The sequence below is a fragment of the Pogona vitticeps genome, chromosome 5 (assembly GCF_051106095.1).
Source record: "Pogona vitticeps strain Pit_001003342236 chromosome 5, PviZW2.1, whole genome shotgun sequence".
Classification (NCBI taxonomy): domain Eukaryota; kingdom Metazoa; phylum Chordata; class Lepidosauria; order Squamata; family Agamidae; genus Pogona; species Pogona vitticeps.
This window is the reverse complement of record NC_135787.1, coordinates 110,263,934-110,287,773: the sequence shown is the minus strand read 5'-3', so window position 1 is coordinate 110,287,773 and position 23,840 is coordinate 110,263,934. Positions and strand designations below refer to the sequence as shown.

The 23,840-nt window shown below is 39.6% G+C and overlaps 1 protein-coding gene across 1 annotated transcript in view; it reads right to left on the bottom strand.

The window, feature by feature from the left end:
* Nucleotides 1-23,840, bottom strand: part of CAMK1D (calcium/calmodulin dependent protein kinase ID) — a 269,715-nt gene that overhangs the window by 90,008 nt on the left and 155,867 nt on the right. The window contains exon 3 of the mRNA XM_020797778.3: nucleotides 20,291-20,365. Coding sequence (XP_020653437.1) covers nucleotides 20,291-20,365 — 75 coding nt within the window. The remainder of the gene's footprint in view (nucleotides 1-20,290; nucleotides 20,366-23,840) is intronic.

Sequence of the window (23,840 nt, the reverse complement as noted above, 5' to 3'; positions counted from 1 at the left end):
CACACATTATTGAAAATGCTTCTGTGTGCTAAGGTTAAATGTAATCATTTCATCTAGACAGCAGTGTAGTAAAGTGCACTGTGCTAATAGTTACTCAGAATCATTTACGAGGACATTAACTGTCATGAATGTGATTTACTATGTGTAAAAAAAAACACCGCATACAACAACACTCAGTTTGCTAGAGGAATATATAATATTGCACTATTTGGTAGGTGGATTGCATTCCATATGACCTGCACTGATTCAAAATGGTGGAAATTACACTGCAAAATATATAGTACTACAGGTGGAATCTGTGGAAGAATCTGAAAATTTCCTGATCCTTTGTAGTATGCCAGTAGCCTTGCTGCCCAGGATTACTTTGTCAGGTAAAATGGACAGTCTAACTAGAATCCTGAAATTTAATGGCTGAAATTTTTCATATTATTTGCAGTGAAAGTGGTACTAATATGTGGAAATATTTTCTTTCTTACAGAAACATTTAACACTCCCCACAGCTGCTTTGTACACGCACATGCGTATCAGTGCCAGCATGACCGCTCCCCCCGTCATACATGCACCCAAGCGCCTGAGCGTAGGGGTGGGTGGGTGTGCGGGCATGCATGCAGGTGCTCCTGCGCATGTGCAAAGGGGTGGGGGAGCACTTGCGCTGATGCTGGCATGGGTGCTCCCCCACCGCTTTGCACATCCGCCCAAGAGCATGCGTGCCCACGCAAGAATGAGGGGTGCCCCGCCTTCCTCATAGGCTCAGCCGGTCCGGGGTCCCAAAAAGGTTGGGGACCGCTGGCCTATAGTATAAGGCACCCTGACTATCTGTTGTTGTAGCTGCCAAACCCCACTCCCCATTACTATTTGGTTAATCATGCCCCAGGAAACACAGTTTTTATATAAACTAAATAGCTGCCTTATCTAAACATCCAGCTGCCACACACCTTGTTTTGCCTTTTTAAAAAAGTAAACAAATTAACATTTCTTGAAATTAAAAGTGGATTACAAGGTTGATCAGGAAGGGATGATGCGATCCAAGCCACCTAAGGGGTTTGGGGAAACCTTATGAAGCTTTACCCTCTTGTTGACATGTTCAATGCATTGAATGGGGAAAAGGGAATCCTTCCCTTCTGTGAGATTTTATATTTCTGTGTATATGAATTATTCACTTTGTCAGAGTTGAGTGAAATAAAAATACATGTCCTTTTCGGCCAGCGTAAATTGGGGACAATGACGTTATTGACCCAAAGAATGAACTGTGGGAATGTTTGTATGTGTTGGGTAGCTTCACACCTAAGAAATGTAAAAGCAGGAGGTTTCTTCTAGGGTCAACTCTTGCCAGAGTGGTTTGTTTACTAGTAACGCAGTAAAGGTATCTCTTGCCTTTGGATGGTCTGTCAAAGGTTCCAATCCATGCAAGATATAGGGAGAAGTGTTAATTAATGTATATAATGACATGATAAATCCTCACTGATATTGATTCCCTTTTAGATATCCTGGAATTTGTTGGTGAATCTGATTTCTCTCTTTGTAATCTTGTTTTGTAGTTTTGTGTTTTTTTCTCCAACAGTAACTTAATATTATATTGGGAATTCTGGCTTTTAACTTGCAGGTTTTAAAATGTTTTTCAATTGTTTTGATGCTTAATTGTTTTAATCTTAATGTATGTTTAGTTCTTTTTAAATGTTATATTGGTATAATATTTTCAAATTTCTTATTTTATCTGCTGTCACCCACCTTGGGTCTCCTATGGGGAGAAAGGCAGCATAAAAATAGTTTAAATAAATAAAAAAAATTATGGTGGGTCTAGGAATTTAGAGCATCCCTGCTCTAATCCATGTTGTTGTCAAATAAGCCTCAGATTGACAAAACATCCAATGGGGCCTCTTGCAATGATTTCATGGAATTACAATTTGTCTATTGCATTTTTGGGGGAATGGGAAGGCCTGTCACACGATCCAGGCCAAGATATGCAGTCCTGAGTTACCTTCATTTTTGTGGATACTTAATGTGCTCCAAACTTCATGCAATTCTTTTCTGGCTGAATATGCCCATAAAGCTTAAGTTTCACCAGAAAGGTGATGCAGAAAGCATCATAGAGAAACTACTTTAATTATGTATAATTAGGAAATAGAGCCTTCTCGGCTATTGCCCCCTCCACAGAGATCCGTCTGGCTCCAATACTTTTGGCTTTTTGGCGCCAAGCAAAGACCTTTCTGTTTAGGCAGCATTTTAATTAAATAGTATCCTTTAGCTAGCCATATGAGCGGCAGGATTTATTGATATTAATGTTTTAAAAACTGTTTTAATATATGGTATTATTATAACATTGCCTATGTTTAATGGTTTTAATGTTTTTGAAGTTTTAATATTGTTGTACGCCGCTCAGAGACCATTGGTAAAAAATCTTGTAAGTAAATATATCAATCAATCAATCAATCAATCAATCAATCAATCAATCAATCAATCAATCAATCAATCAATCAATCAATCAATCAATCAATCAATGTACTGGTGGAGAATACTGAACATGAGCCTTTATATATTTAGGCAATTAGCCTAGAGAGACTATGCATGCTGTCAAAGAGGATGAATGCATTATTTCTCTCATTGTGTGTTGAATACCCATATACACCACAAATATTAAATAACTGCAACAAGAGGTCACAATCCCAATGCAGTCTTCTTGGCACATCCACACACCATTGAAATGCCAATCAACAGTCACACTATGTAGATGTGGGGGTAGAGTGTGAATTCTCTCAATTTATATCCTGGACCTATCACTCAAATGCAGCCTTTCAACTGCTATCAAAATTTAATTGGGTCGCTGTGCTCTCTGTCCCCAATTTTTTAAGCTCAGCAACATGGAGAGGAAAGACATACCAATTACTGTATATACTATGGCTGCTTTGGAAAGTATATCATAAGTAGGCATAGAGCTTGCAAAATTGTGCTGTTCAACAGGCGATTCACTACATTCTTGACTATGTCATTTGTTCTTCCTCTCTTAATTGTAGTTCCATTCAGGCACAGGGTTCTCTGAACACATTGAATTTCTGAATTTATATCTCTCATATAATGCATAATATTTTATTAACAAAAAACTGAAGTGCATATAGGTCAAAATCCAGCTGAGTTTGGAAAAGTTACTTTGTAGGACTATAACTCCCAGAATCCCACTCCTAGCTATGAAATTCTGCAGCTGTGAAAATGAGTTTTTCCAAGCTCTGGAGCCTAGTTAAGACTATAAAAGGGCACTGTCATGCAAAGAAAGACCAAGGCAGGAAAATCACATAGATCTGGTAGAAAGACAAAGCCTATTCAAGGACAAGGTCTGACAAACTTGTTCTCCAAGTTTGCAACAAAAAATAAACATTCTGCATAACAATAGTAGTTAAAATATTGGGCTCCCAGTCTATTGTAATTTTATTTGTGATTATTGTAATTTTTTTGTATTTTATGCACCTTGTATTTATGGCTACTTTTAATTGTTGTTAGTAACCCTGACAGGTGTGAACGGTAAATAAGTACAGCACAATTCTTTGAGTCTGTGTCCCATTCTTCTGCTGGAACTATTGGAAATTAGAAGTGGATAGTTAATGGTGCCAATTACCTAGTATTTGTGAGATCACCAAGACATTTCCTTTGACTGCCCAGTGAATTTTGTAACTGTTTCAACAGACAGACAAAATGTACAAACTGGGCAATCCTGTGAAGTAGAGGGAAAAGGCAAGAGAGATGACTGAGGGTACGACTAGACAAGGGAAATTGGAGCTATCAGGGTTTTTGATATTATTTGCATAAGAGAAAATGTGTAAGCAATAGGATTATGTCTAGTGTCAGCCGATAGGTGCTTAGTGGGTTTACTGTTAGATATAAGAAAAAGTGTGAGGCTTGCTTGTTGATAAATTGATTTTTCAGTTAGGTCTGTTTGCTGCTAGGTTGTCTGCTGTTAGTATGTCTATTATTAGTCTATAACAGTTAGGTAAGGAAGATGTTAGGAAACTATTAAGTGCCTCTTACAAAACTGTTTTAAAAAGGCTGTCAAGCACAAATCAAATCTATACCAAGTCAAATATTCAATTATTGTTAGCTCATTTTTCAACATACTATATTTTCAAGTATATATTCTTAAAGTTTACGATGACTGAATGATTATTCTTTTATCTCCCGGCACACACACATACATCAAAGGAAAATATTATTCAAAATCTGTGTTTGTGGTTTTTTTAAAAAACACACTTAATTTGCTGTCTGCAAACTCACAAAAACTCAACATCTATCACCAAGAGGAGAACTTGGGCTGACATTAAGCAGTTCTCTACCTTCATCCAGTACATTTAAATCATCCAGACCTATTATCAGCAAAATGAAACTAATCTCCAAAAACAAGACAGGAATTATTAGGGAAAAACAGCACTATCTCTGTATCGTTGTCTAGTCGTTTAGTCGTGTCCAACTCTTCGTGACCCCATGGACCACAGCACGCCAGGCCCTCCTATCTTCCACTGCCTCCCGTAGTTGTGTCAAATTCATCTTGGTTGCTTCAATGACACTGTCCAACCATCTCATCCTCTGTCGTCCCCTTCTGCTCTTGCCTTCACACTTTCCCAACATCAAGGTCTTTTCCAAGGAGTCTTCTCTTCTCATGAGATGGCCAAAGTACTGGAGCTTCAGCTTCAGGATCTGTCCTTCCAGTGAGCGCTCAGGGTTGATTTCCTTTAGAATGGATAGGTTTGTTCTCTTTGCAGTCCAGGGGACTCTCAAGAGTCTCCTTCAGCACCACAATTCAAAAGCATCAAAAGCTTTCTTTATGGTCCAGCTCTCACTTCCATACATCACTGCAGGAAAAACCATAGCTTTGACTATTCGGACTTTTGTTGGCAAGGTGATGTCTCTGCTTTTTAAGATGCTGTCAAGGTTTGTCATCGCTTTCCTCCCAAGAAGCAGGCGTCTTTGAATTTCGTGGCTGCTGTCTCCATCTGCAGTGATCATGGAGCCCAAGAAAGTAAAATCTGTCACTGCCTCCATATCGTCCCCTTCTATTTCCCAGGAAGTGATGGGACCAGTGGCCATGATCTTAGTTTTTTTGATGTTGAATTTCAGACCGTTTTTTGCACTCTCCTCTTTCACCCTCATTACAAGGTTCTTTAATTCCTCCTCACTTTCTGCCATCAGAGTGGTATCATCTGCATATTGGAGGTTGTTGATATTTCTTCCTGCAATCTTAATTCCAGCTTGGGATTCCTCCAGTCCAGCCTTCCGCATGATGTATTCTGCATATGTTAAATAAGCAGGGAGACAATATACAGCCTTGTCATACTTCTTTCCCAATTTTGAACCAATCAGTTGTTCCATATCCAGTTCTAACTGTTGCTTCCTGTCAGACATACAGTATAGGTTTCTCTGGAGATAGACAAGGTGGTCAGGCACTCCCATTTCTTTAAGGACTTGCCATAGTTTGCTGTGGTCCATACAGTCAAAGGCTTTTGTGTAGTCAATGAAGCAGAAGTAGATGTTTTTCTGGAACTCTCTGGCTTTCTCCATAATCCAGTGCATGTTAGCAATTTGGTCTCTAGTTCCTTTGCCCCTTCGAAATCCAGCTTGTACTTCTGGGAGTTCTCGGTCCACATACTGCTGAAGCCTACCTTGTAGGATTTTGAGCATAACCTTGCTAGCGTGTGAAATAAGTTCAATTCTACGGTAATTGAAACAATCTTTGGCACTGCCCTTCTTCGGGATTGGGATGTAGACTGATCTTTTCCAGTCCTCTGGTCACTGTTGAGTTTTCCAAACTTGCTGGCATATTGAATATAGCACATTAACAGCATCATCTTTTAAGATTTTAAATAGTTCAACTGGAATGCCATCACCTCTACCGGCCTTGTTGTTAGCCTGGCTTTCTAAGGCCCACTTGACTTCACTCTCCAGGATGTCTGGCTCAAGGTCAGCAACTACATTGTCTGGGTTGTTCGGGATATCCAAATCTTTCTGATATAATTCCTCTGTGTATTCTTGCCACCTCTTCTTGATGTCTTCTGCTTCTGTTAGGTCCCTCCTATTTTTTGTCCTTTATCATGTCCATCTTTGCACAAAATGTTCCTCTAATATCTCCAGTTTTCTTGAACAGATCTCTGGATTTTCCTTTTTTGTTATTTTCCTCTATTTCTTTGCATTGTTCATTTAAGAAGGTCCTCTTGTCTCTCCTTGCTATTCTTTGGAAGTCTGCATTCAATTTTCTGTAACATTCCCTATCTCCCTTGCATTTTGTTTCCCTTCTCCTCTCTGCTATTTCTAAGGCCTCGTTGGACAGCCACTTTGCTTTCTTGAATTTCCTTTTCTTTGGGACATTTAGCAGTTCTCTACCTTCATCCAGTACATTTAAATCATCCAGACCTATTATCAGCAAAATGAAACTAATCTCCAAAAACAAGACAGTAATTACTAGGGCAAAACAGCACCATCTACAGTATGTATAGCAAAAGCATATTAACAAAAAAACGCAAAAAGAATGAGAAAGAGCAGACTAATTAGAGATCTAAAAGAACTCATCCAGACACAGCTCCTTATTATTTCAGGATCCTCTCCCAGTGAGATTATATAATAAAATGTTTTTAAAGTAAGGCCATGTCAGAGGAAATCTGTACCCGAATTCTAGGTACACTATAAGAAGATAGGACATCACAGTGAAAAGGCACTCAACATATGCTCAGAAGCACCTGTGATGAAAGAATTAGTCTGTGATGAGAAAGCTTTATTGGGGGGGAAAACAGGGGGAGTACTGTTTCTCTTCCCCGTTCCAAATCTGCAGCTCCTTTTCCAATGGTTAGCACTGACAGCTGGTGCTTCCACTTACAGAGCAAGGTTTTGGGAAGCAACTTGAAAATTAAATTTTCCAAGCTCTACTGAAAAGAAAGGATGTTTAAGGTTTGAAATTATCATCCCCATAGTATCGGGAACTGAGCGATGCTCTCTGCCCAGTTCAGTCCAATCTGCAGTATTTTAAGACACAAGCATTTACTATGTGGCTACCTGGAAAAAAAAGACTTTCCTATAGAAAGCTTTTTTGACTGTTTGATGGTGTTGCATGGATGCTATTGTGTGATTTAAAAAAAACAACAACTGTATTTTTGCACAGCTGTTTTTAAATTTTCATTTGGTTTTCATCCACTAACTCAGTGATGGCGAACCTATGGCATGCGTGCCACAGCTGGCACATGGAGCCCTTTCTGCCAGCACGCCAGCCATAAGTCACCGGATCGCTACTCCCCCCCCCGCAAGCAGCCAAACCTGAGCAGGTGGCTGCAACTGTGGTGCTGGTCCCCGGACAGGTGGCAGGTCAGGATCCAGAGCAGCTGGCACTGGCGGCAGATCCAGAGTGGGGTCTCGAGGCACCTGCGTGCTCGGGATTCCCCCTTCTGCCACCACTTCTGGGTCCACCACCCCCTGTTTTTGTTTTAGTTTTCTCCAGTTTGGGCATGTGATCCCAAAAAGGTTTGCCACCACTGCACTAACTGAAAGCTTTCAGGGATTGAACAGTTGAAAACAGCTTATTTAAGCTGCTCTGACCTATGGGATAGAGTGGGACATCAAGAACACTGAATTATCTGACAAATGGTTACCCCTTGCACCTATTTAATTAAGGCCTGAGCATATGTAACTGCATCTGCTTATATTCTTCCTTCCAAATTTTAGACAAGCTAAAATGGTGCCAGTTTTAAAATGCAAGGTCTTTGACGAGCCATCATCTATCTCCCCTCTCCATCTTGCTGATAGCTTCAGCTAAATGGATGGTACTTTCAGCAAATCTTACTCTAAATGCAAAGGAAAAAGTGTGACCCTTCTATTCTTCTTCTGACTGCCATTCATGGCATTGAATGGTTGGTCGGGCTGCTGCTTTTACTACCATCTCCAGTAAGTCATGCCTAGCAGGATGCAGCCATGAATGAATGAGGACAGGGAAAACGGAACACTGAGTACCCAGAACTACAGTAACAGGAGATTCACAGGGTATAAACACATTTGCTGCAAATCAGGCACAGAGTATCCTTAAAATTATAGCAATGAGTGCAACTCTACGTTCTATAGGATCATTCAAAGACTCATGCAAATTAATTCACCCCTTTCTTGGTATGAGAAAAAGAACAAAAGCTGAAATATTTTCACTGGGACATTCTGGTAGTGTGAATGGGTTTGTTGATTTAGATGGAATCAAATTTAGGTTTGCTAAATTTTGTTTATTACCAATACTATACAGTCCCTTAACTACTACTACAACAAAAACAACAATTCAATTCCAGGGGATGCCAGAGTTGAAAATAAAGAATTGGAAAAACTAAGAAAATACAGAGAACTGGCAATCGAAACATCTCGCTTGTGGATGAAACACACTTCAGTGGTCCCCATAGTCAACGGGGCTTTGGGAACAATATCAAGAAATTCCACACAGTACTATAAACAGTTGCAGATCTCAGAAATAACAATATCAGAGCTATAAAAAACCCGGCAATATTAGGAACAGCATACATACTGCGTCAATATTTACACACCAATATTTTTGGTTAAAACTTGTATCTGTTACATAACACCAGTCAAAGACATGGGATATTCGTATTTTTCTCCCAGGAAAGATGGATATGAATATCAGCACCACATGTGCCTGGGCCATTTGGACCCTCCCCAAAACCAGGCAGTCCACTTACTGTTCGCCATGTGACATGCACAGCTGTCGTCTTTTGTGACACACCAATCATGGAAGTAGCCCAGCCTGCACTTCCCTGCAAAGCCGACCAGTCTGGTAAGGCAGGTGGGATTATGAGTCTCCCCACTCAGCTACTGTGGGGAAACATGAGGAGGGCTACTTCCACAATTGGCATGTGATGAATAATGATGGCTGCACAGGCTGTGCATTGAGCAGTAAGTGGACTGGCCAGTTCTGGGGGGAGGTTCCAAACGGCCCAGGCACCTGTGGTGGCGATATTCAGGAGATGAATACAAATATCCCATGTCTAGTTTGGAGCCAAAATGATAACCAAGTAGGTATCAGGCAAATCTCTCTGGGGAGATCACTCCACACTGAGACATCACCACTGAGAAAGGCCTTTCCTCTGCAATCAATGGCAATACTGTGGATAGCAGTGGTACCCATAGAAAATTATTTACTAAAGTTTTGAATATATGACTAGGGACATACACAGCTAGTCCTTCAGTAACAGGCCATGAAGTGATTTAAAACCAGGCTGAGCTGAATGAAAAAAGTGAAAGGAGCTTATGCACCTAATGCAGAATACGTATGATATCATTAGAGTCCCAAATTCTGAATTAATGGTAGTTTTCAAGTCATATACAAGGGCATCCCACATACACTGAATTGCAGCAGTCTAAACTGAGTAGCTCTCACAATGTTTTCTAAGAGTTCAGTCCCTAAAAGGCTCAAATATGTGTGAAAAAAATATTCTTAAAAGAAATGTACATCTGGCAACCGTATTCAGTGACAAATTACAAGGTGTATGCCTGGTTGAGGTTGCCTGGACACTTTAAGTGTCTGATTTTTTTATTTTTTATAAGAATCAGAATTTGGCCTACTATTCTTTTTTAAAGAACTGTTGCATTACTTCTTATTTTTTGATGGCAAAGTAAGTTAATTTTTCTTGGTACTCTGTTCACAAAAGTAATTTATTGTGTTATGGGTTATTGTGTTGTTACCAGCATGATAAATATAGGAAATACTTTTCGGTGGGTAGCTTCCATATTGCTCCATGAAAAGATAAACCAAAAATAGAAAAGACAAAACAGATGTCACTGATGAAACATTGCATAAAACTAGTAAAAAAATAGAATAAAATCATAAAAGTCTTTTCAAATGACACTAGTAACTTTTGAAAGTGACCAGAAAAGAAAGGTTACCTACCTGTAACCATGGCTCTTCTAGTGGACCTCTGTGAATTCACACAAATGGGTTTCTGCTGCGCCTGTGCAGGATGTTTTGGAAGATTCCAGAGCTTAAAAAGGAGTAACAATTAAGATCCCCCCCAGGGCGCAAGCTCCACCTCCTCAACCTTCCCCTCAGTTCCTGCAGTCCGCCGTTGCCAAGTAGAACAGGTCTAATAAGAGACAATGTGATGGATAGAGGGGAGGAAGGGAGGGATGTGTGAGTCTTAGAAGAGACAGTGACTGATTTAGAAGATTTTTGTGATTCTTTGGACTTGGTAGGTATCTACGTCATGCTAATCAGAGACTAGGTAGCTGGGCTGGATATGGTTTTGGCAGCCTCTGGCCACGGAAGGTTAGACAAAGGAGGGGTCTCCACTTCCATAGCTGGATTCAAAGTCTTTTCGTACAAAAAAGATCTTAGGTGCTGAAGCCTCAGTTTGATTGCCGGTTTAGAGAGGCTTTTGCACACGGCACACAACTGACTTTGGTGGGATTCTCCCAAGCAAAATAGACATTTGTCGTGTCTGTCGGTCAATAGGATCTTTCGGAGACAAACGGAGCACCTCTTAAATACCCAAGGGGCCATAAAACGTAGGAGAAAGAGGAAAAAGCCCCGGGGTGGGATGGGGTGGGGGGGAAGGCGGAAAGCGAAAAGAATGATATCATATAGGGAAAAAAGGGTTCTAATCGCTGAGGGAAACAACTAATATTGATTTCAAAAGGAAATAGCTAGAATAAAAATAAAAATTAGGTGAAAAAGGCTATACACTGTTCACTTTCCTTATACTGTATACTGTTCCTCGCGTCCTAACCAAATGGCGGAAAAAAGGAACTGAAGGGAAGGTTGAGGAGGCAGAGCTTGTGCCCTGGGGGGGGGATCTTAATTGTTACTCTTTTTTAAGCTCTAGAATCTTCTGAAACGTCCTGCGTAGACGCAGAGAAAATCCATTTGTGTGCATTCACAGAGGCCATTACGAAGAAATATTACTTCTTAACATTCCAAAATAACACTGCAATGACTTATGGTATTACTTTTTCAATATAATGTATTCAGTCTTGTTACTCAAAAGTAACTACATCACTTGTAACTAATTATTTCCAAGCTCTGATAAAAACATAGGGGATTGTCATGGGATGGTGTCTACCAACCCAGGGGCTACAGAATAAAATCATGCCAAAATGCTTTAAATAGTTCTTAGGGCTCCCAAAGCCAATTATACCCCAGAGCAAAAGAGAGAAATTGGTCTGACTAATATGTTTTTCTGCAGATGTTTGTGATGCCTGCTGACGTTTAAATGTATTGTTTATATCGTTGGTTATGTATGTGATGGGACTGAATGAGTGACGGTGGTTTTGGAGTCTGGGGTTTTGGGTGGGAAAGAGATAATAGAATAAAGGATTATGCTTTTAAATATTGTTATTTTTATAATAACTTATTTGTTCTATTCACAGTGCATGAAAATTTGTTCAATACCTGAGTGCTGGCAACGGGGAGGGTATTACAAGTGCCTGTGTGAAGGGTTAAATAGATACACATATACGTACAGCCAAAAGGTGGTGACAGGGAAAGACGAGGAGAGGTAATAAGTGAAGATTATCAAATAAAACATGTTTATTTCTGTGGTGATATAAAGAGGCCAGTGCCTCAATAATCAAGTGACAAAACAAAGCGAGGTTTGACATTGGTATCAGAAAGAAGCGTTGTTACAATGTCCTCTATTGTTATTTGTGTTAGAGTAAAATTGTTTTCAAGCACTACGATATATTGTAAATAGCGTATAAAAGCCAGCATGAATGTATGCAGGGATTTATATCTTAATTCCCTTGTTCTTCGGGACTGTAATGTACAATGTAATTACAATATGTAAAAAATAATTCCCAAGTTTATTTATTTTTAAAGCTTGTCTCCTGTCATCTGCTCAGTATCTTCTCAAGTGCCTCCTAAAAGTTCAAGGGCAAAAAATCTTGCCTTTCTATAGTTAGATAATAAAATGCCAACATGAGTCAAACACTTTAAAATAGCAAACATAGCTGTAAAAACATTACAGCTATGGGAGAAAAAGAGGGAGGGAAGACCCACCATCACCATCACAATTAATGCTTGGCAGACAATTTCCTACACCAGAAGACAGCTTGACAAAAAAGCTGTTTGTCAAAATGATAACTTTGCAACAAGTAGCATCCGTCAAAAATGTCTTAAAGACTATTTTTTTCTCAGACACCACAGACATATGCAGATAAGAACGGAACGGAATGTAGGCAATTTCTTTCCTAAAATCTTTAGTGACACCTTCACCATATCTGCTGTTTTTCTTCCTCTGTTTCCTTCCAGCTTGCATTATTTTGTAGCAAACGCACAGCCAATACTGGCTCTGGGGACAGTAGGTTGTGGGGAGACACATTCAGCAGGCGGAAGGCAACCAGCTGGAGCTGAGGCATGTCACACAAATCTTGCATGCTGGACATCAGGAGCCCCAAAGCAGAAAGAGACTTCAGAAAGGTAGTAAGAAAAGATGGCAGGAGGAACAGCTCTTACTCCCTCTACTGTATTAGATGCTAAAGGAGCACCCCCCTTGCAGATGGGTTGGGGCAGGACCAGCTCCACAGGAGCAAACTGAAGATCCCACCCTAGAACCAGCTGGTGTTACCCATCTTTCCCTGCTTGGAAACAAAACCTAGCTGTCCCTATACTTTTCCAATTTCCTGAAGTGGTTGCTTGTGAGGGTGGGGCAATTACTTGCCTATTGCTTTGTACTGCTCAGTGTATGACAGTGCAGGCTGATGAATGGAAGCAGTGAACTTGCTCCAGGTTTCGGTCCAAATTCACAGCAATGTCACCAAAACAGGTTCAGCACTTTGAACAGTTGAGTTTAGACTGAAAAACAGAGTGTATTCACTGTCCTTGTGAATCTAGAATCATCAGCGTTCACTGATAAACAGGAAAGATGGGTAGACAAGAATAGCAGCAAGACAGGTGGGCTGGATAAGGAGGTGAGAACAGCCAGGATGATTGGGGAAAGTGTGCAGAGAGCCAAACTGGGTAGGTGAAAGTAATGTGGGAGGGTAAGGACATGTTTGTGTCAGTAAAATTGATGGGGTGGGTGAAGGAAGGTTTGGGGCTTAGTAGCAGCTGTGGTGTGTGAAATTGTATGAGGGATTGAAAAAGAGAGAGTGAAAGAGAGAGAGAGAGAGAGAGAGAGAGAGAGAGAGAGAGAGAGAGAGAGAGAGAGAGAATGAAAGTGGGGGGAGAGCAGTGCATAGCAAGCAAGAGCATCAATACAGGGGTTAATCCTTCCTGCCAAGAGAGTTAGACTAATAAAGCACTGGCTTCCTCCTTCCAATCATTCAATGGTTTGAAAATCAGAACCCCCAAAATTCTTATCCAAATTAGCCAGACTGTGAGTATGGGGCTAAGGGTTAAAAATTTAGGACAGATTAACAGGGAATATCAGTGTGGTTTTGGAATCGTTGTGCAAAGAGCAACTACAGAGTACGAAAGAGGTAAAGATAAAGGTCAAAATGGTTACTATCTTCTCATGATGTGACCAAAGCATGATAGCCTCAGTTTAGTCATTTTTTTGTTTGGTTTTTAGAAAAGAGTCCAGGCTTGATTTGATTTAACATCCACTTACAGTGGTGCCCCACTTAACATTACCCTGCTCCACGATGAATCCGCTTCACGATGATGTTTTTGCGATCGCTTTTGCAATCACAAAACGATGTTTAAATAGGAAAAAACCACTTGACGATGATCGGTTCCTTGCTTCGGGAACCGATTTTTCGCTTCACGACGATCTAAAAACAGCTGATCGTCGGGTTTCAAAATGGCCACCCACTGTGTAAAATGGCTCCCCCCTGTTTTCAGGACTGACTTTTCGCTTTACAGGCACCAGAAAATGGCCGTCCTATGGAGGATCTTCGCTGGACGATGAGGTATTTCACCCACTGGAACACATTAGCCGGTTTTTAATGCATTTCAAACACAAAATCCCAGAATCCTCTGGGATAATATAAACCATTCTAAAGTATATTCTGAGTTTACAGTCTGAGTAATAATAATAAGTACATGCCATCAAGATGATTCTGACTTATGGCAACCCTTTCCAGGGTTTTTTAAGTATACAGTACTCAGAAGTGAGTTATCATACCCCTTTTTAAGGGCTGCTCTGCAACTGTGCAGCTTGTTCAAGGCTACATAGGCTGCCTCTTCCACCAGGAAGTCCAGCACTTGGCTCTGCAGCCAACTCACTGAACTATCCAGTTGGCTCAGTCTGTAAAAGTAGTAAAAGGCTTGATTCTCTAAGTATGGCTACTTAGGCCATGTTTCAAAAAGCAATAGGTATTTCACTGCAATTTGGAAGCTGCCCACAGGTTCATTGCCATTACTGGTCTTCCATTGTGTGAAGAGTCGTGTTGATGCCTTGGGCAGCAGATTTCGTGTGTCATGAAAGAAAACACAGCCTTTTAAAAATTAAGTGATGTGAGGGGTGCTTGTTGTATTTTCTGTCTGGCCTGTGCCAAAATAACCTCATTGGCTTGTGAGGGGTACCATACGTTGTTCTGTCCCAGACAGGGAAATGCCTTGGGCTAGCCCTGGGCCTTGTTTAGATGTACATATTCAGACACACCTAATTGTTAGTTATAGGTGGGGGATTTATTCTGGCATATCTGAAATTCATTTTGGTACTCATTGTTCTGCCCTCATTAATTTGTATCTGAAGAATTTACTTACTCACCCACAATCACTTTATGGGGTTTTAATCCCTTTCTGATAGGTTCTTATGTTTCATTTAAACAGAAAAATAAAAGAGTAGCTTCCACATATGGAAATAAGAAAAGACACCTCACTTAATGTAGACTTCCTTCTTTTTTTCTTTCAAAGAAAGGAAACCAAAGAAAATTGTGAGTAACTAATACTGTATAGATAAAATTGTGATGGCCCACTGATAGTAAACGATACTCCCTAGCAATGCCTTAGCCTTCATTTTTCCTAGCCTAGAATGTTCTCAGAGTGTTAGGTACTGAACTCTTCTGGCTTAGATGGCTGTCTCACAGAATGGTATCAATATACCTTTGTAAAGCATATTGAACTGCAATGTTTGTCTACTTCTCAATTCATTTCTTGAAGGAAAAAAAACTTACAACACCATAAACAAGATTCTGATTTTATTGAACAAGTCTATGATGGGAGCAAGTCATACTCTCTAGGATTATTTCACACACTGTGTATAGGCCAAGAGATTTATTCTTCTAATGTTTAGAAACACATTCCAATGTATACAAGTAATAAAGACATTAGGAGTTCAAAATTATCCATGATCAGAAATGCCATAAATGACACTGAATACATATTTTCAATTTTATATTCATCACAGAAAAAAAACCACATTCAAATCTTCATTCATTTTTATCTAACTGTATCCATACTGTACTTCTGTCTCTTAAATTCTTTCTCTAGTTCTTGGAAAAAATTATTTCTTTTTCCTATATTTTGGCTGTTGTAAATTAGTTCCAAGCAAATTTCTGAGGTCCATTTAACATATTAGAAACTAACATAACATATAACAAACTAACAATGTCCATTTAACATCTCACAAGCTAACAACAGTGACTGCCAACTTAGTACAGCTCTATCATATATGGTAAACATGTATACCCTGTTTCCCCAAAAATAAGACCTAATCTGATAATAATCCCTCATATGATTTTTCAGAATGCTCATAATATAAGCCCTACCCCCCAAATAAGCCCCAGTTAAGTGAAACCCCACCCTCAACATTGTGCAGCAACCAGAAGAACATGACAGTATTTGAATAAATGTAGATTGTTGTACATGAAAAATACAAAAACATCCCCTGAAAATAAGCCCTAATGCATTTTTTTGGACCAAAAATCAATTTAAGACCGTGTCTTATTTTCAGGGAAACACTGGTATTTCTACTGAACAGCACCAACAGTGGCCTGTTCTTGGCATACAAATCTTAAACTGATATACATTAGAATGAACCAAGCATGTAAAATTGTATGTTGATTGTCTTGTATACTGCAGCACTGGAATAAAATAACTCTTCTAGCAAACATGTACAGCAATATTCGTTGTGATATCTTATTTTCATTTCATTATTTCCTAAAGTATTTATAAGTTTTAGCTAAATTAGGGAACTCTCATTTGATGTACTGAAAAATGAATATAGAAGTGGAAAGGAGAGGGTTTTTTTCAGTCTTTTCAGAATAGGATTCTCATTTTCATATTTCATATCACCATCCACACCCAGTGATTGAGTTTAGACCCTGAATTTGGATTTTGAATCAAGTAATCTCATTGCCATACAGTGTTAAGTATCCTTAAGGCCACTATAATCCATAAAATTAAGTACTTTTGACTTTTCTTTGGACTGTGGCCTGTAGAGCCTGTGAGTTATACCCTATTGTTAGTTCTAAACAGAGAAGATCCATTAAATCAGTGGAACTTAAATAACTGTTGAGATTTTAATGTCAGATTCATTCAACTGGTCTATTCTAGTCGAGATTAGCTCATTGATTTAGCTTTATAAGACTATTGCCAGAGTACAGTTTCTAACCTGCAGAGTATTTAAATTGTATAGATCCAAGAAATTAATAATTACAGTATAAGAAGATTGGATAACTGAAGCAAACCATGTGTTACAACAATTATGTTTGGTGGAACACTGCTCTTCTCCAGATCTTAAACATACTCAAGACTGAGAGCTGAGAGAAAAAAACAAACCCCTTAAGTATTTTGTCATATGTCTCCATTCTCAGCATGTAGCCTGTTGCTATGTTTTTAATGTTATTACCAGTATATGTGAACGTTATGAACACAGCAGTACCTGTTCTTTTCTTCTTTTTTCAGCTTCTAAAACATTTGTATTCACAGGGAAAGTAAACACTGGATTTTAATAGTACTGGGAAAACTCAATGTTCTATGGTGCTTTTGCTAGAATATGTTTCCATTGTGTGATCTTAGTAATATGTTAACATAAACCACAAAGGGAGTTACAACATAAACTGCCTTCTATAGCACACATATACACATAGAGAGATCATCTTTTTAACAATAAAAACTGCTCTCTTGAGAGTATTGGACAGATTGTTCTAACACGATATGGATGAACCTGCACCTTGTGGTGTAATTTTAAAAAGTGTCCATGCATGTCTTATCAGCATCACATTGCATTTTGGGGGAATCTGATATGATGCAGTGGTGTAGCATGGGGGCCCAACAGGGGCGATTGCCCTGGGTGGAAAGTTTTTAGGGTATGCAAAGGAATCCAAGCCTCTGTGGCAAGATGTGTTGGGTTTCTCTCCCTACCCCATCTTCTCCCATGCATTAAGTGTGTGTGTGTGTGTGTGTGTGTGTGTGTGTGTGTGTGTGTGTGTGTGTGTGTGTGTGTGTGTGTGTGTGTGTGTGTGTGTGTGTGTGTGTGTGTGAGAGAGAGAAAGAGAGAGAGAGAGAGAGAGTGAGTGAGTGAGTGAGTGAGTGAGTGAGAGACTGAGTCAAAACTCTGAAAATGAACAGGCAAGCAAAATAAAAGGCTTGAATTAAGGCGGGGGGAAGGGTGGCTTTTTAAGATGCTGTCTAGGTTTGTCATTGCTTTCCTCCCAAGAAGCAGGCGTCTTTGAATTTCGTGGCTGCTGTCACCATCTGCAGTGATCATGGAGCCAAAGAAAGTAAACTCTGTCACTGCCTCCATATCTTCCCCTTCTATTTGCCAGGAGGTGATGGGACCAGTGGCCATGATCTTGTTTTTTTTTATGTTCAGCTTCAGACCATTTTTTGCACTCTTCTCTCTCGCCCTCATTAAGAGGTTCTTTAATTCCTCCTCACTTTCTGCCATACTTTTGCATAGTCAATGAAGCAGAAGTAGATGTTTTTCTGGAACTCTTTGGCTTTCTCCATAATCCAGCGCTTGTTAGCAATTTGGTCTCTAGTTCCTCTGCCCCTTCGAAATCCAGCTTGTACTTCTGGGAGTTCTCAGTCCACATCCTGCTGAAGCCTGCCTTGGAGAATTTTGAGGATAACCTTGCTAGCGTGTGAAATGAGTGCAATTGTATGGTAGTTGGAGCATTCTTTGGCACTGCCCTTCTTTGGCATTGAGATATAGGGAAAGCCCCCCCCCCATTCTGTGTTTGCTGTCTCTAGCAAGCACGTCATTGCTAGTGCCACTCTGGGAGCCATTGATGATGATTAAATCCTCTGTGAGCTAGCAAAAAGTTAATGCAACTTGCTAGGCACATTGGGCACCTTACTAGTCCCTATACCACCCCATGGCTTGTGTGTAATGTGTTCCAGCAAAAATAGTTCAAATCTTTATTAAATTTGTGCATCCTGCTAGTTCGGTACACAGCCTGTGTAGATTCAATAAGATTTTGAATTCAAATAATGTAAGATTTCCTTCCTTTCAAATCAAGGGGGTAATGTTGCCATATATAAAATTTTTAGGGGGTAAAAGGTAAAAAAAAGTTCCCTGATCCCTGAATTAAAGGATCTCATGCTGAGAAAATTCTCTGCACAGTCAGCACAAGGCTAGTGTGGGCTCATAGCTAGACATAAAGTACTTTGTTAGACTACAACTCCCAAGACACTCCAGTCAGCATAATTGTGTTTGGACCTTGTAATCCTTAAAGCCTTATATTTCTGATGCTCATGTCAGAGAAAATATGTGAATCAGCCCTGAGTATAAAGACACAAAGATTCCAGGTTCCCATCCAAACAAATCTACCAGCAGTAAGCATGTTTTTAAAAAACAGAAAAAGTAGCCCTGTATTATGTGGACTTCTTTTAAAAAGATACTTGTGCAGATGAAAATATATCTGTGCAAAGGAAAATGACAAATATAATGTGTTAACTATGACAAAGCAAAGGGATTGTAGGAGTAAACTGGGCAGCGAAGCAATAAAATAGGTGGCAATAAAATAGAAGTCAACTCTTTTGACTTCTGTATCCAAGGAAACAAGAAATTATCCATCAACATTTGTCCTAGTCTGAATTTAAGAAATTGATTGTGTTCAATTGATCACAGTTATTAAGTTGACAGTGGTTTTTTCCCCTAAAAACAAAACTTTTGTAGTGGTTTTGAAACATACGGTAAGCTTCATTCATTTCTTAGCTATGTGAAGGAGCCTGTTATTCCATACTAGTTTGCACTAGTATTTTATTATTCTAAAATATGTAGCTACAATTTTTCCAAATACACTCAGACTGATGTTGATCATATATAAAAGAATTAATATGAAAAAGACAAAGAAGAAAAAGTTCAACATCAACAATGTACAATTAAAATGTACTTTAAAACAGTCTAACATTCCACAAGCCATTCAGTTGCAAAACATGAACAGAGAAAGAATCTTGCCTTCAAAGGGAAGAAATTACAGAGAAGACACAGTGATTTCCAAAATTCTGTGAGGCATTTATACATAGATACAATAGTCCTATCCAGGCATTACAGTACAGTGGTGCCTTGCATTACGTTAATTAGTTCCAGCGAAATCGCTGTAGAACGAAAACGTAATGCAAAAATAAAAAGCCCATTGAAACGCATTGAAACCCCTTCAATGCGTTCCAATGGGCTGGAAACTCACCGTCCAGTGAAGATCCTCCATAGGGCGGCCATTTTCGGTGCCTGTGCAGCGAGGAATCCGTCCCAGAAAACAGTGGGGAGCCATTTTATTTACCCGGTGGCCATTTTGAAACTGCCGATCAGCTGTCCGAAAATCGTCATTTTGCGAAGAATCGGTTCCCAAAGCAGGGAACCGATCATCGCAAAGCGAAAAACCCCTATTCAGACCATCGTTTTGCGATCGCAAAAAGATCGTCATAATGCAAATTTGTCATAATGCGGAGCACATTTAAGAGGTAGGGTCTATGTAGGCTCATCATCCTTCTGTTGTCTCCAGCCCCACTGTCCCAGTTCACAATCCTGCTGAGTTCAGTGACAAAGTCTGAAAGGAAGTTCAGATTCACCAGAACATACTGTAAGCACACTCCTTTGTATACTCTGAGATCCTATGGGGTTTCCAATCATATGAATTGTTTCATTAATATTCAAGTGAATAAAATCCTCCTTCAGACTTCCATGCTTAACCTGGGAATGCTGAGGACTCTGAGGGGAGGGTCATGATGCCTAGCCTTGTTGCTTTTCATGAATGTATAGACTCTGTCCAGGTATGATAACCTAAACACAGCTTGTAAGATTACAACATGGTGGTAACCATCGCTTCATTCCATCCTTTGATCTTATATTTTGGGGACTATCTCCTCTTGTTTATAATAAATTAGCCACTGAATATAAAGCATTATTAATTATTATTGCAATAATTATTAATCAGAAGAAGTACTTACAGTTGCATGACGAGATACAAGTGGCTTGGACTCTCATAGATGTCTTCAAGCGCAACAATATTTTCATGCTTGATCCTGAAAATTTTTATCAAAAGTAATACCATAAAGTTAAGTTCAGCAGCCTCTGGAAACACATTCATACAAAAATAGCACAATTGATTTACACAAACTATCAAAGTCTTGACAATACAGTTAGTTCAAAAGGAATCTGTGTGAGACCTCTTGCTGTAGTGACATTTAAACGGTTCAGTGCCTCTAGTTCTGCCAATCCTTCTAGGTATGTTATGATAAACTACATGCAATAGTTTACAAGCTTCATCTATACTGCATAATGCAAACATCTGGTCACCTTGGTGGTTGGGCCGGTAGCGGTCTTGGTTGTAATTTTCTTCAACTGTGCATTTTCTATGCATGGGGCTCTAAACCTTAGTTATTCATGAATATCACAGTCTCATTTTCCATGTGGAGAAAAAAAAGGGCCACAATCTATGACAGTTTTATGTTCAAAGTACTGAAGCAAAGGAGAAGAACCAGACCTAAGTGTTTTTATCAGCAGAAAAGCTAAGATCTATTTAACCTAAGCAAGTTGATGTTTAACTGAATGGCTACTTTGGTTTACCTATCATCACAGGATGTATAATTATATTGTGAAATTCTTGGCAATCAGATTGAATGGGAGACAGTACTGTAACCAAATTCTACAACAGACTTCATGAATATGAATAATTCATCCAAAGAAGACAGAATGTCAACAAATAATTTTTCCATGTGTGGGGAAATGTAGCTGTCACTTATGAGGCAGAATCATGCACTGGTGAAGTTAACTATTCAAGGAGCTGATTTCAGAATTACTTAGTTACAACTACAAGCCAGCCTTTTAAAAACAAGAATAACACAAAAGCAACAGATTGGGTGCCATAAAGGAGGTGCTATCTATAATCAGCTAATGGAACAGGTTCACATTTCCCTGTGGTTGCACAGTATTTCCTAATCTGGTTGATGTGGTGACTGTACCAGCTGCTTCCTTATTGCACACATTGAGGCACAGCATTTTGCCGCATGGATGATGTTTTGCTTGAGGAGTCAGAAAGGAACAAGAAGGTATAAAATTGGTGCAGACCTACTAGGAAACTTTTTAGAAATTGGTGTGATATATCAATAACAAAACGTCCTTATAATATGAGCAGTACAGAAAAACAAGGTCAACAGCTGCCACAATGCCAGACTGGCAGGAGAAAAGACATTACTTGCAGGGGACATGCAAGTATCTTCCTTTTGAGATTGCTGAAAGGAGTGCTTTGAACCTAGCTAGGGTGAAAGCTTTGTGATATTTCTGATTTTTAAATGGTGATGGTAGTCTGCTAGACTAAAGATTTTACAACGGTTTATTCAAGTGGCCAGTACTAGTCAGTACTGTATTCAGCAAAGGGCCATATAATACAGTGTTCGTTTCTATATGCCAGTGGTTCCCAACTTTGGGTCCCCAGATTTTCTTGAACTAAATCCCCCAGCCATCTTGGCTATCACTGCTAGTAGTGAAGGCTTCTTAAGAGTTGCAGTCCAAGAATATCTGGGTACCCAAGTTTGGGAACCACTGCTATATGCCACTATACTGGATACAACAGTATGAAAGGATTATATAAAATAACAATTTTCTTCTGTAAACATGAACTATTTATTACCTGGATCATGCAAATGCATGTGGAAGAAACTGAACATTTGTTATAAATATAATTTAAATTACCTAGCAAATATTCCCACTGTTTTAACACAAATATTGCATTTTAATAGCAGGAACAAACACATAGCCACCAACTGATCAATGGCACAGACCTACACATTTCAGAGTCTTTGCTGTTTAGGTTATGATTTTTTATAAGAGAGATACAGAAACTGCCATCTAATTAGTTCCTCAAGGGCAAATTCTCTCTGGGATTATTGCTTAAAGCAGTTCCAAACAATATGCAGTGCATAATTAATTTTCATTAACCCCAAATCGAGAAATCATTTAGCTGTAAGGAAAGGAATATTAATTAAGGCAAACTCGCAAAATAGCTTAAGAGAAGGGAGGACATCACACAGCAAACTGTAAAAAGTTATGAACGATAGATTCTGCAGTAAATAGGCAAAAACCAGTAAAGAGGAAATTCTGAAATTGTTTAGCTGAGCTTCTCTAACTAGCGAGCTGAAAGCTAAATAAATATATAGAAAAAGATGATCTGGTCATTTTGTGGCAATCATTCTCATTATGTGATCAGGGAGACAGGCACAAAAATAAATAGGGAGAAATGAAGAACTACATAATAAACTATATTACCATATTTTTCCATGTATAAGATGCACCCCACTTTTTTAACCCAAAATTTCTTTCCTCCCAAGAAAGTGGAGGGAGAAAGCAGGGATCAAAGCACTTTGATCCCTCCCCCCTCCTTACTACCGTGTATAAAACGACCCTCAATTTTTTCTCTAATTATTTTAGGAAAAAGTGTCATTTTATGCACATGAAAATACAGTATATGCCCAGATGTATTATAGGGCCTGATCACACGAGCCAAAAAGAACCCATTTTATCAATTCTTTTTATACCACTGCTGTATTAAATTGCAGTCATGTGATATATATACCAGCGGTAATGTTCCTATTTAACATTACCAGTTCACTTCTTTCTATTTAAGCCATTATAGCAGGCTGCACTGCTCTTAATTTTGTATGGATTAATTTTCTCTACTGTTTCTTGGGGCAATCAGGCCCCACTTTTTTTTAATAACAAAAGTGATACATCAACAGTGCCATAAAAGAGAGGTCCCAGCTTTCTCTCCTCCCCTTTTCCCTTCCCTCCTTTACTGTACTCACTTTATCTGACCCCTTTGCAACAGTTAAAAAAAGAGAGAGGAAAAACAGGAAATGCCTCTGTTCAAGCCCTCTTTCAAAGGAGGATGCTGAGACTGTCTCCTTCAAGCTGTCTCCTGCTGTTTTTGCCAGAAGTTGTTACTTGCCTATCTAAGGGATCACCTGTCTCCTTATAAGTGAACCTGCTCACCCCAAGAGCAGTCCTACCTGCACCATTTTGGGTCCCTTTCAGTAGCTACTCTTTTTGAGGGGTTGGTAAGGTAAAGGTAAAGGTTCCCCTTGACAATTTTTTGTCCAGTTGTGTCCGACCCTAGGGGGCGGCGCTCATCCCGCTCTTCAAGCCACAGAGCCAGCGTTTGTCCGAAGACAATCTTTCCGTGGTCACATGGCCAGTGTGATTTAGACACGGAACGCTGTTTACCTTCCCACCGAGATGGTACCTATTTATCTACTCGCATTTGCATGCTTTCGAACCGCTAGGTTGGCGGGAGCTGGGACAAGCGACAGGCGCTCACTCCGTCGCGTGGATTCGATCTTACAACTGCTTGGTCTTCTGACCCTGCACCACAGGCTTCTGCGGTTTAGCCCACAGCGCCACCACGTCCCTGAGGGGTAGGTAGAAACATTCAATTTTTGTTTAATTCAAGCATGTGTGATTTCTGCCATCGAACCAAAGCAGCTGTCTGGCTGTGCCTTGAAG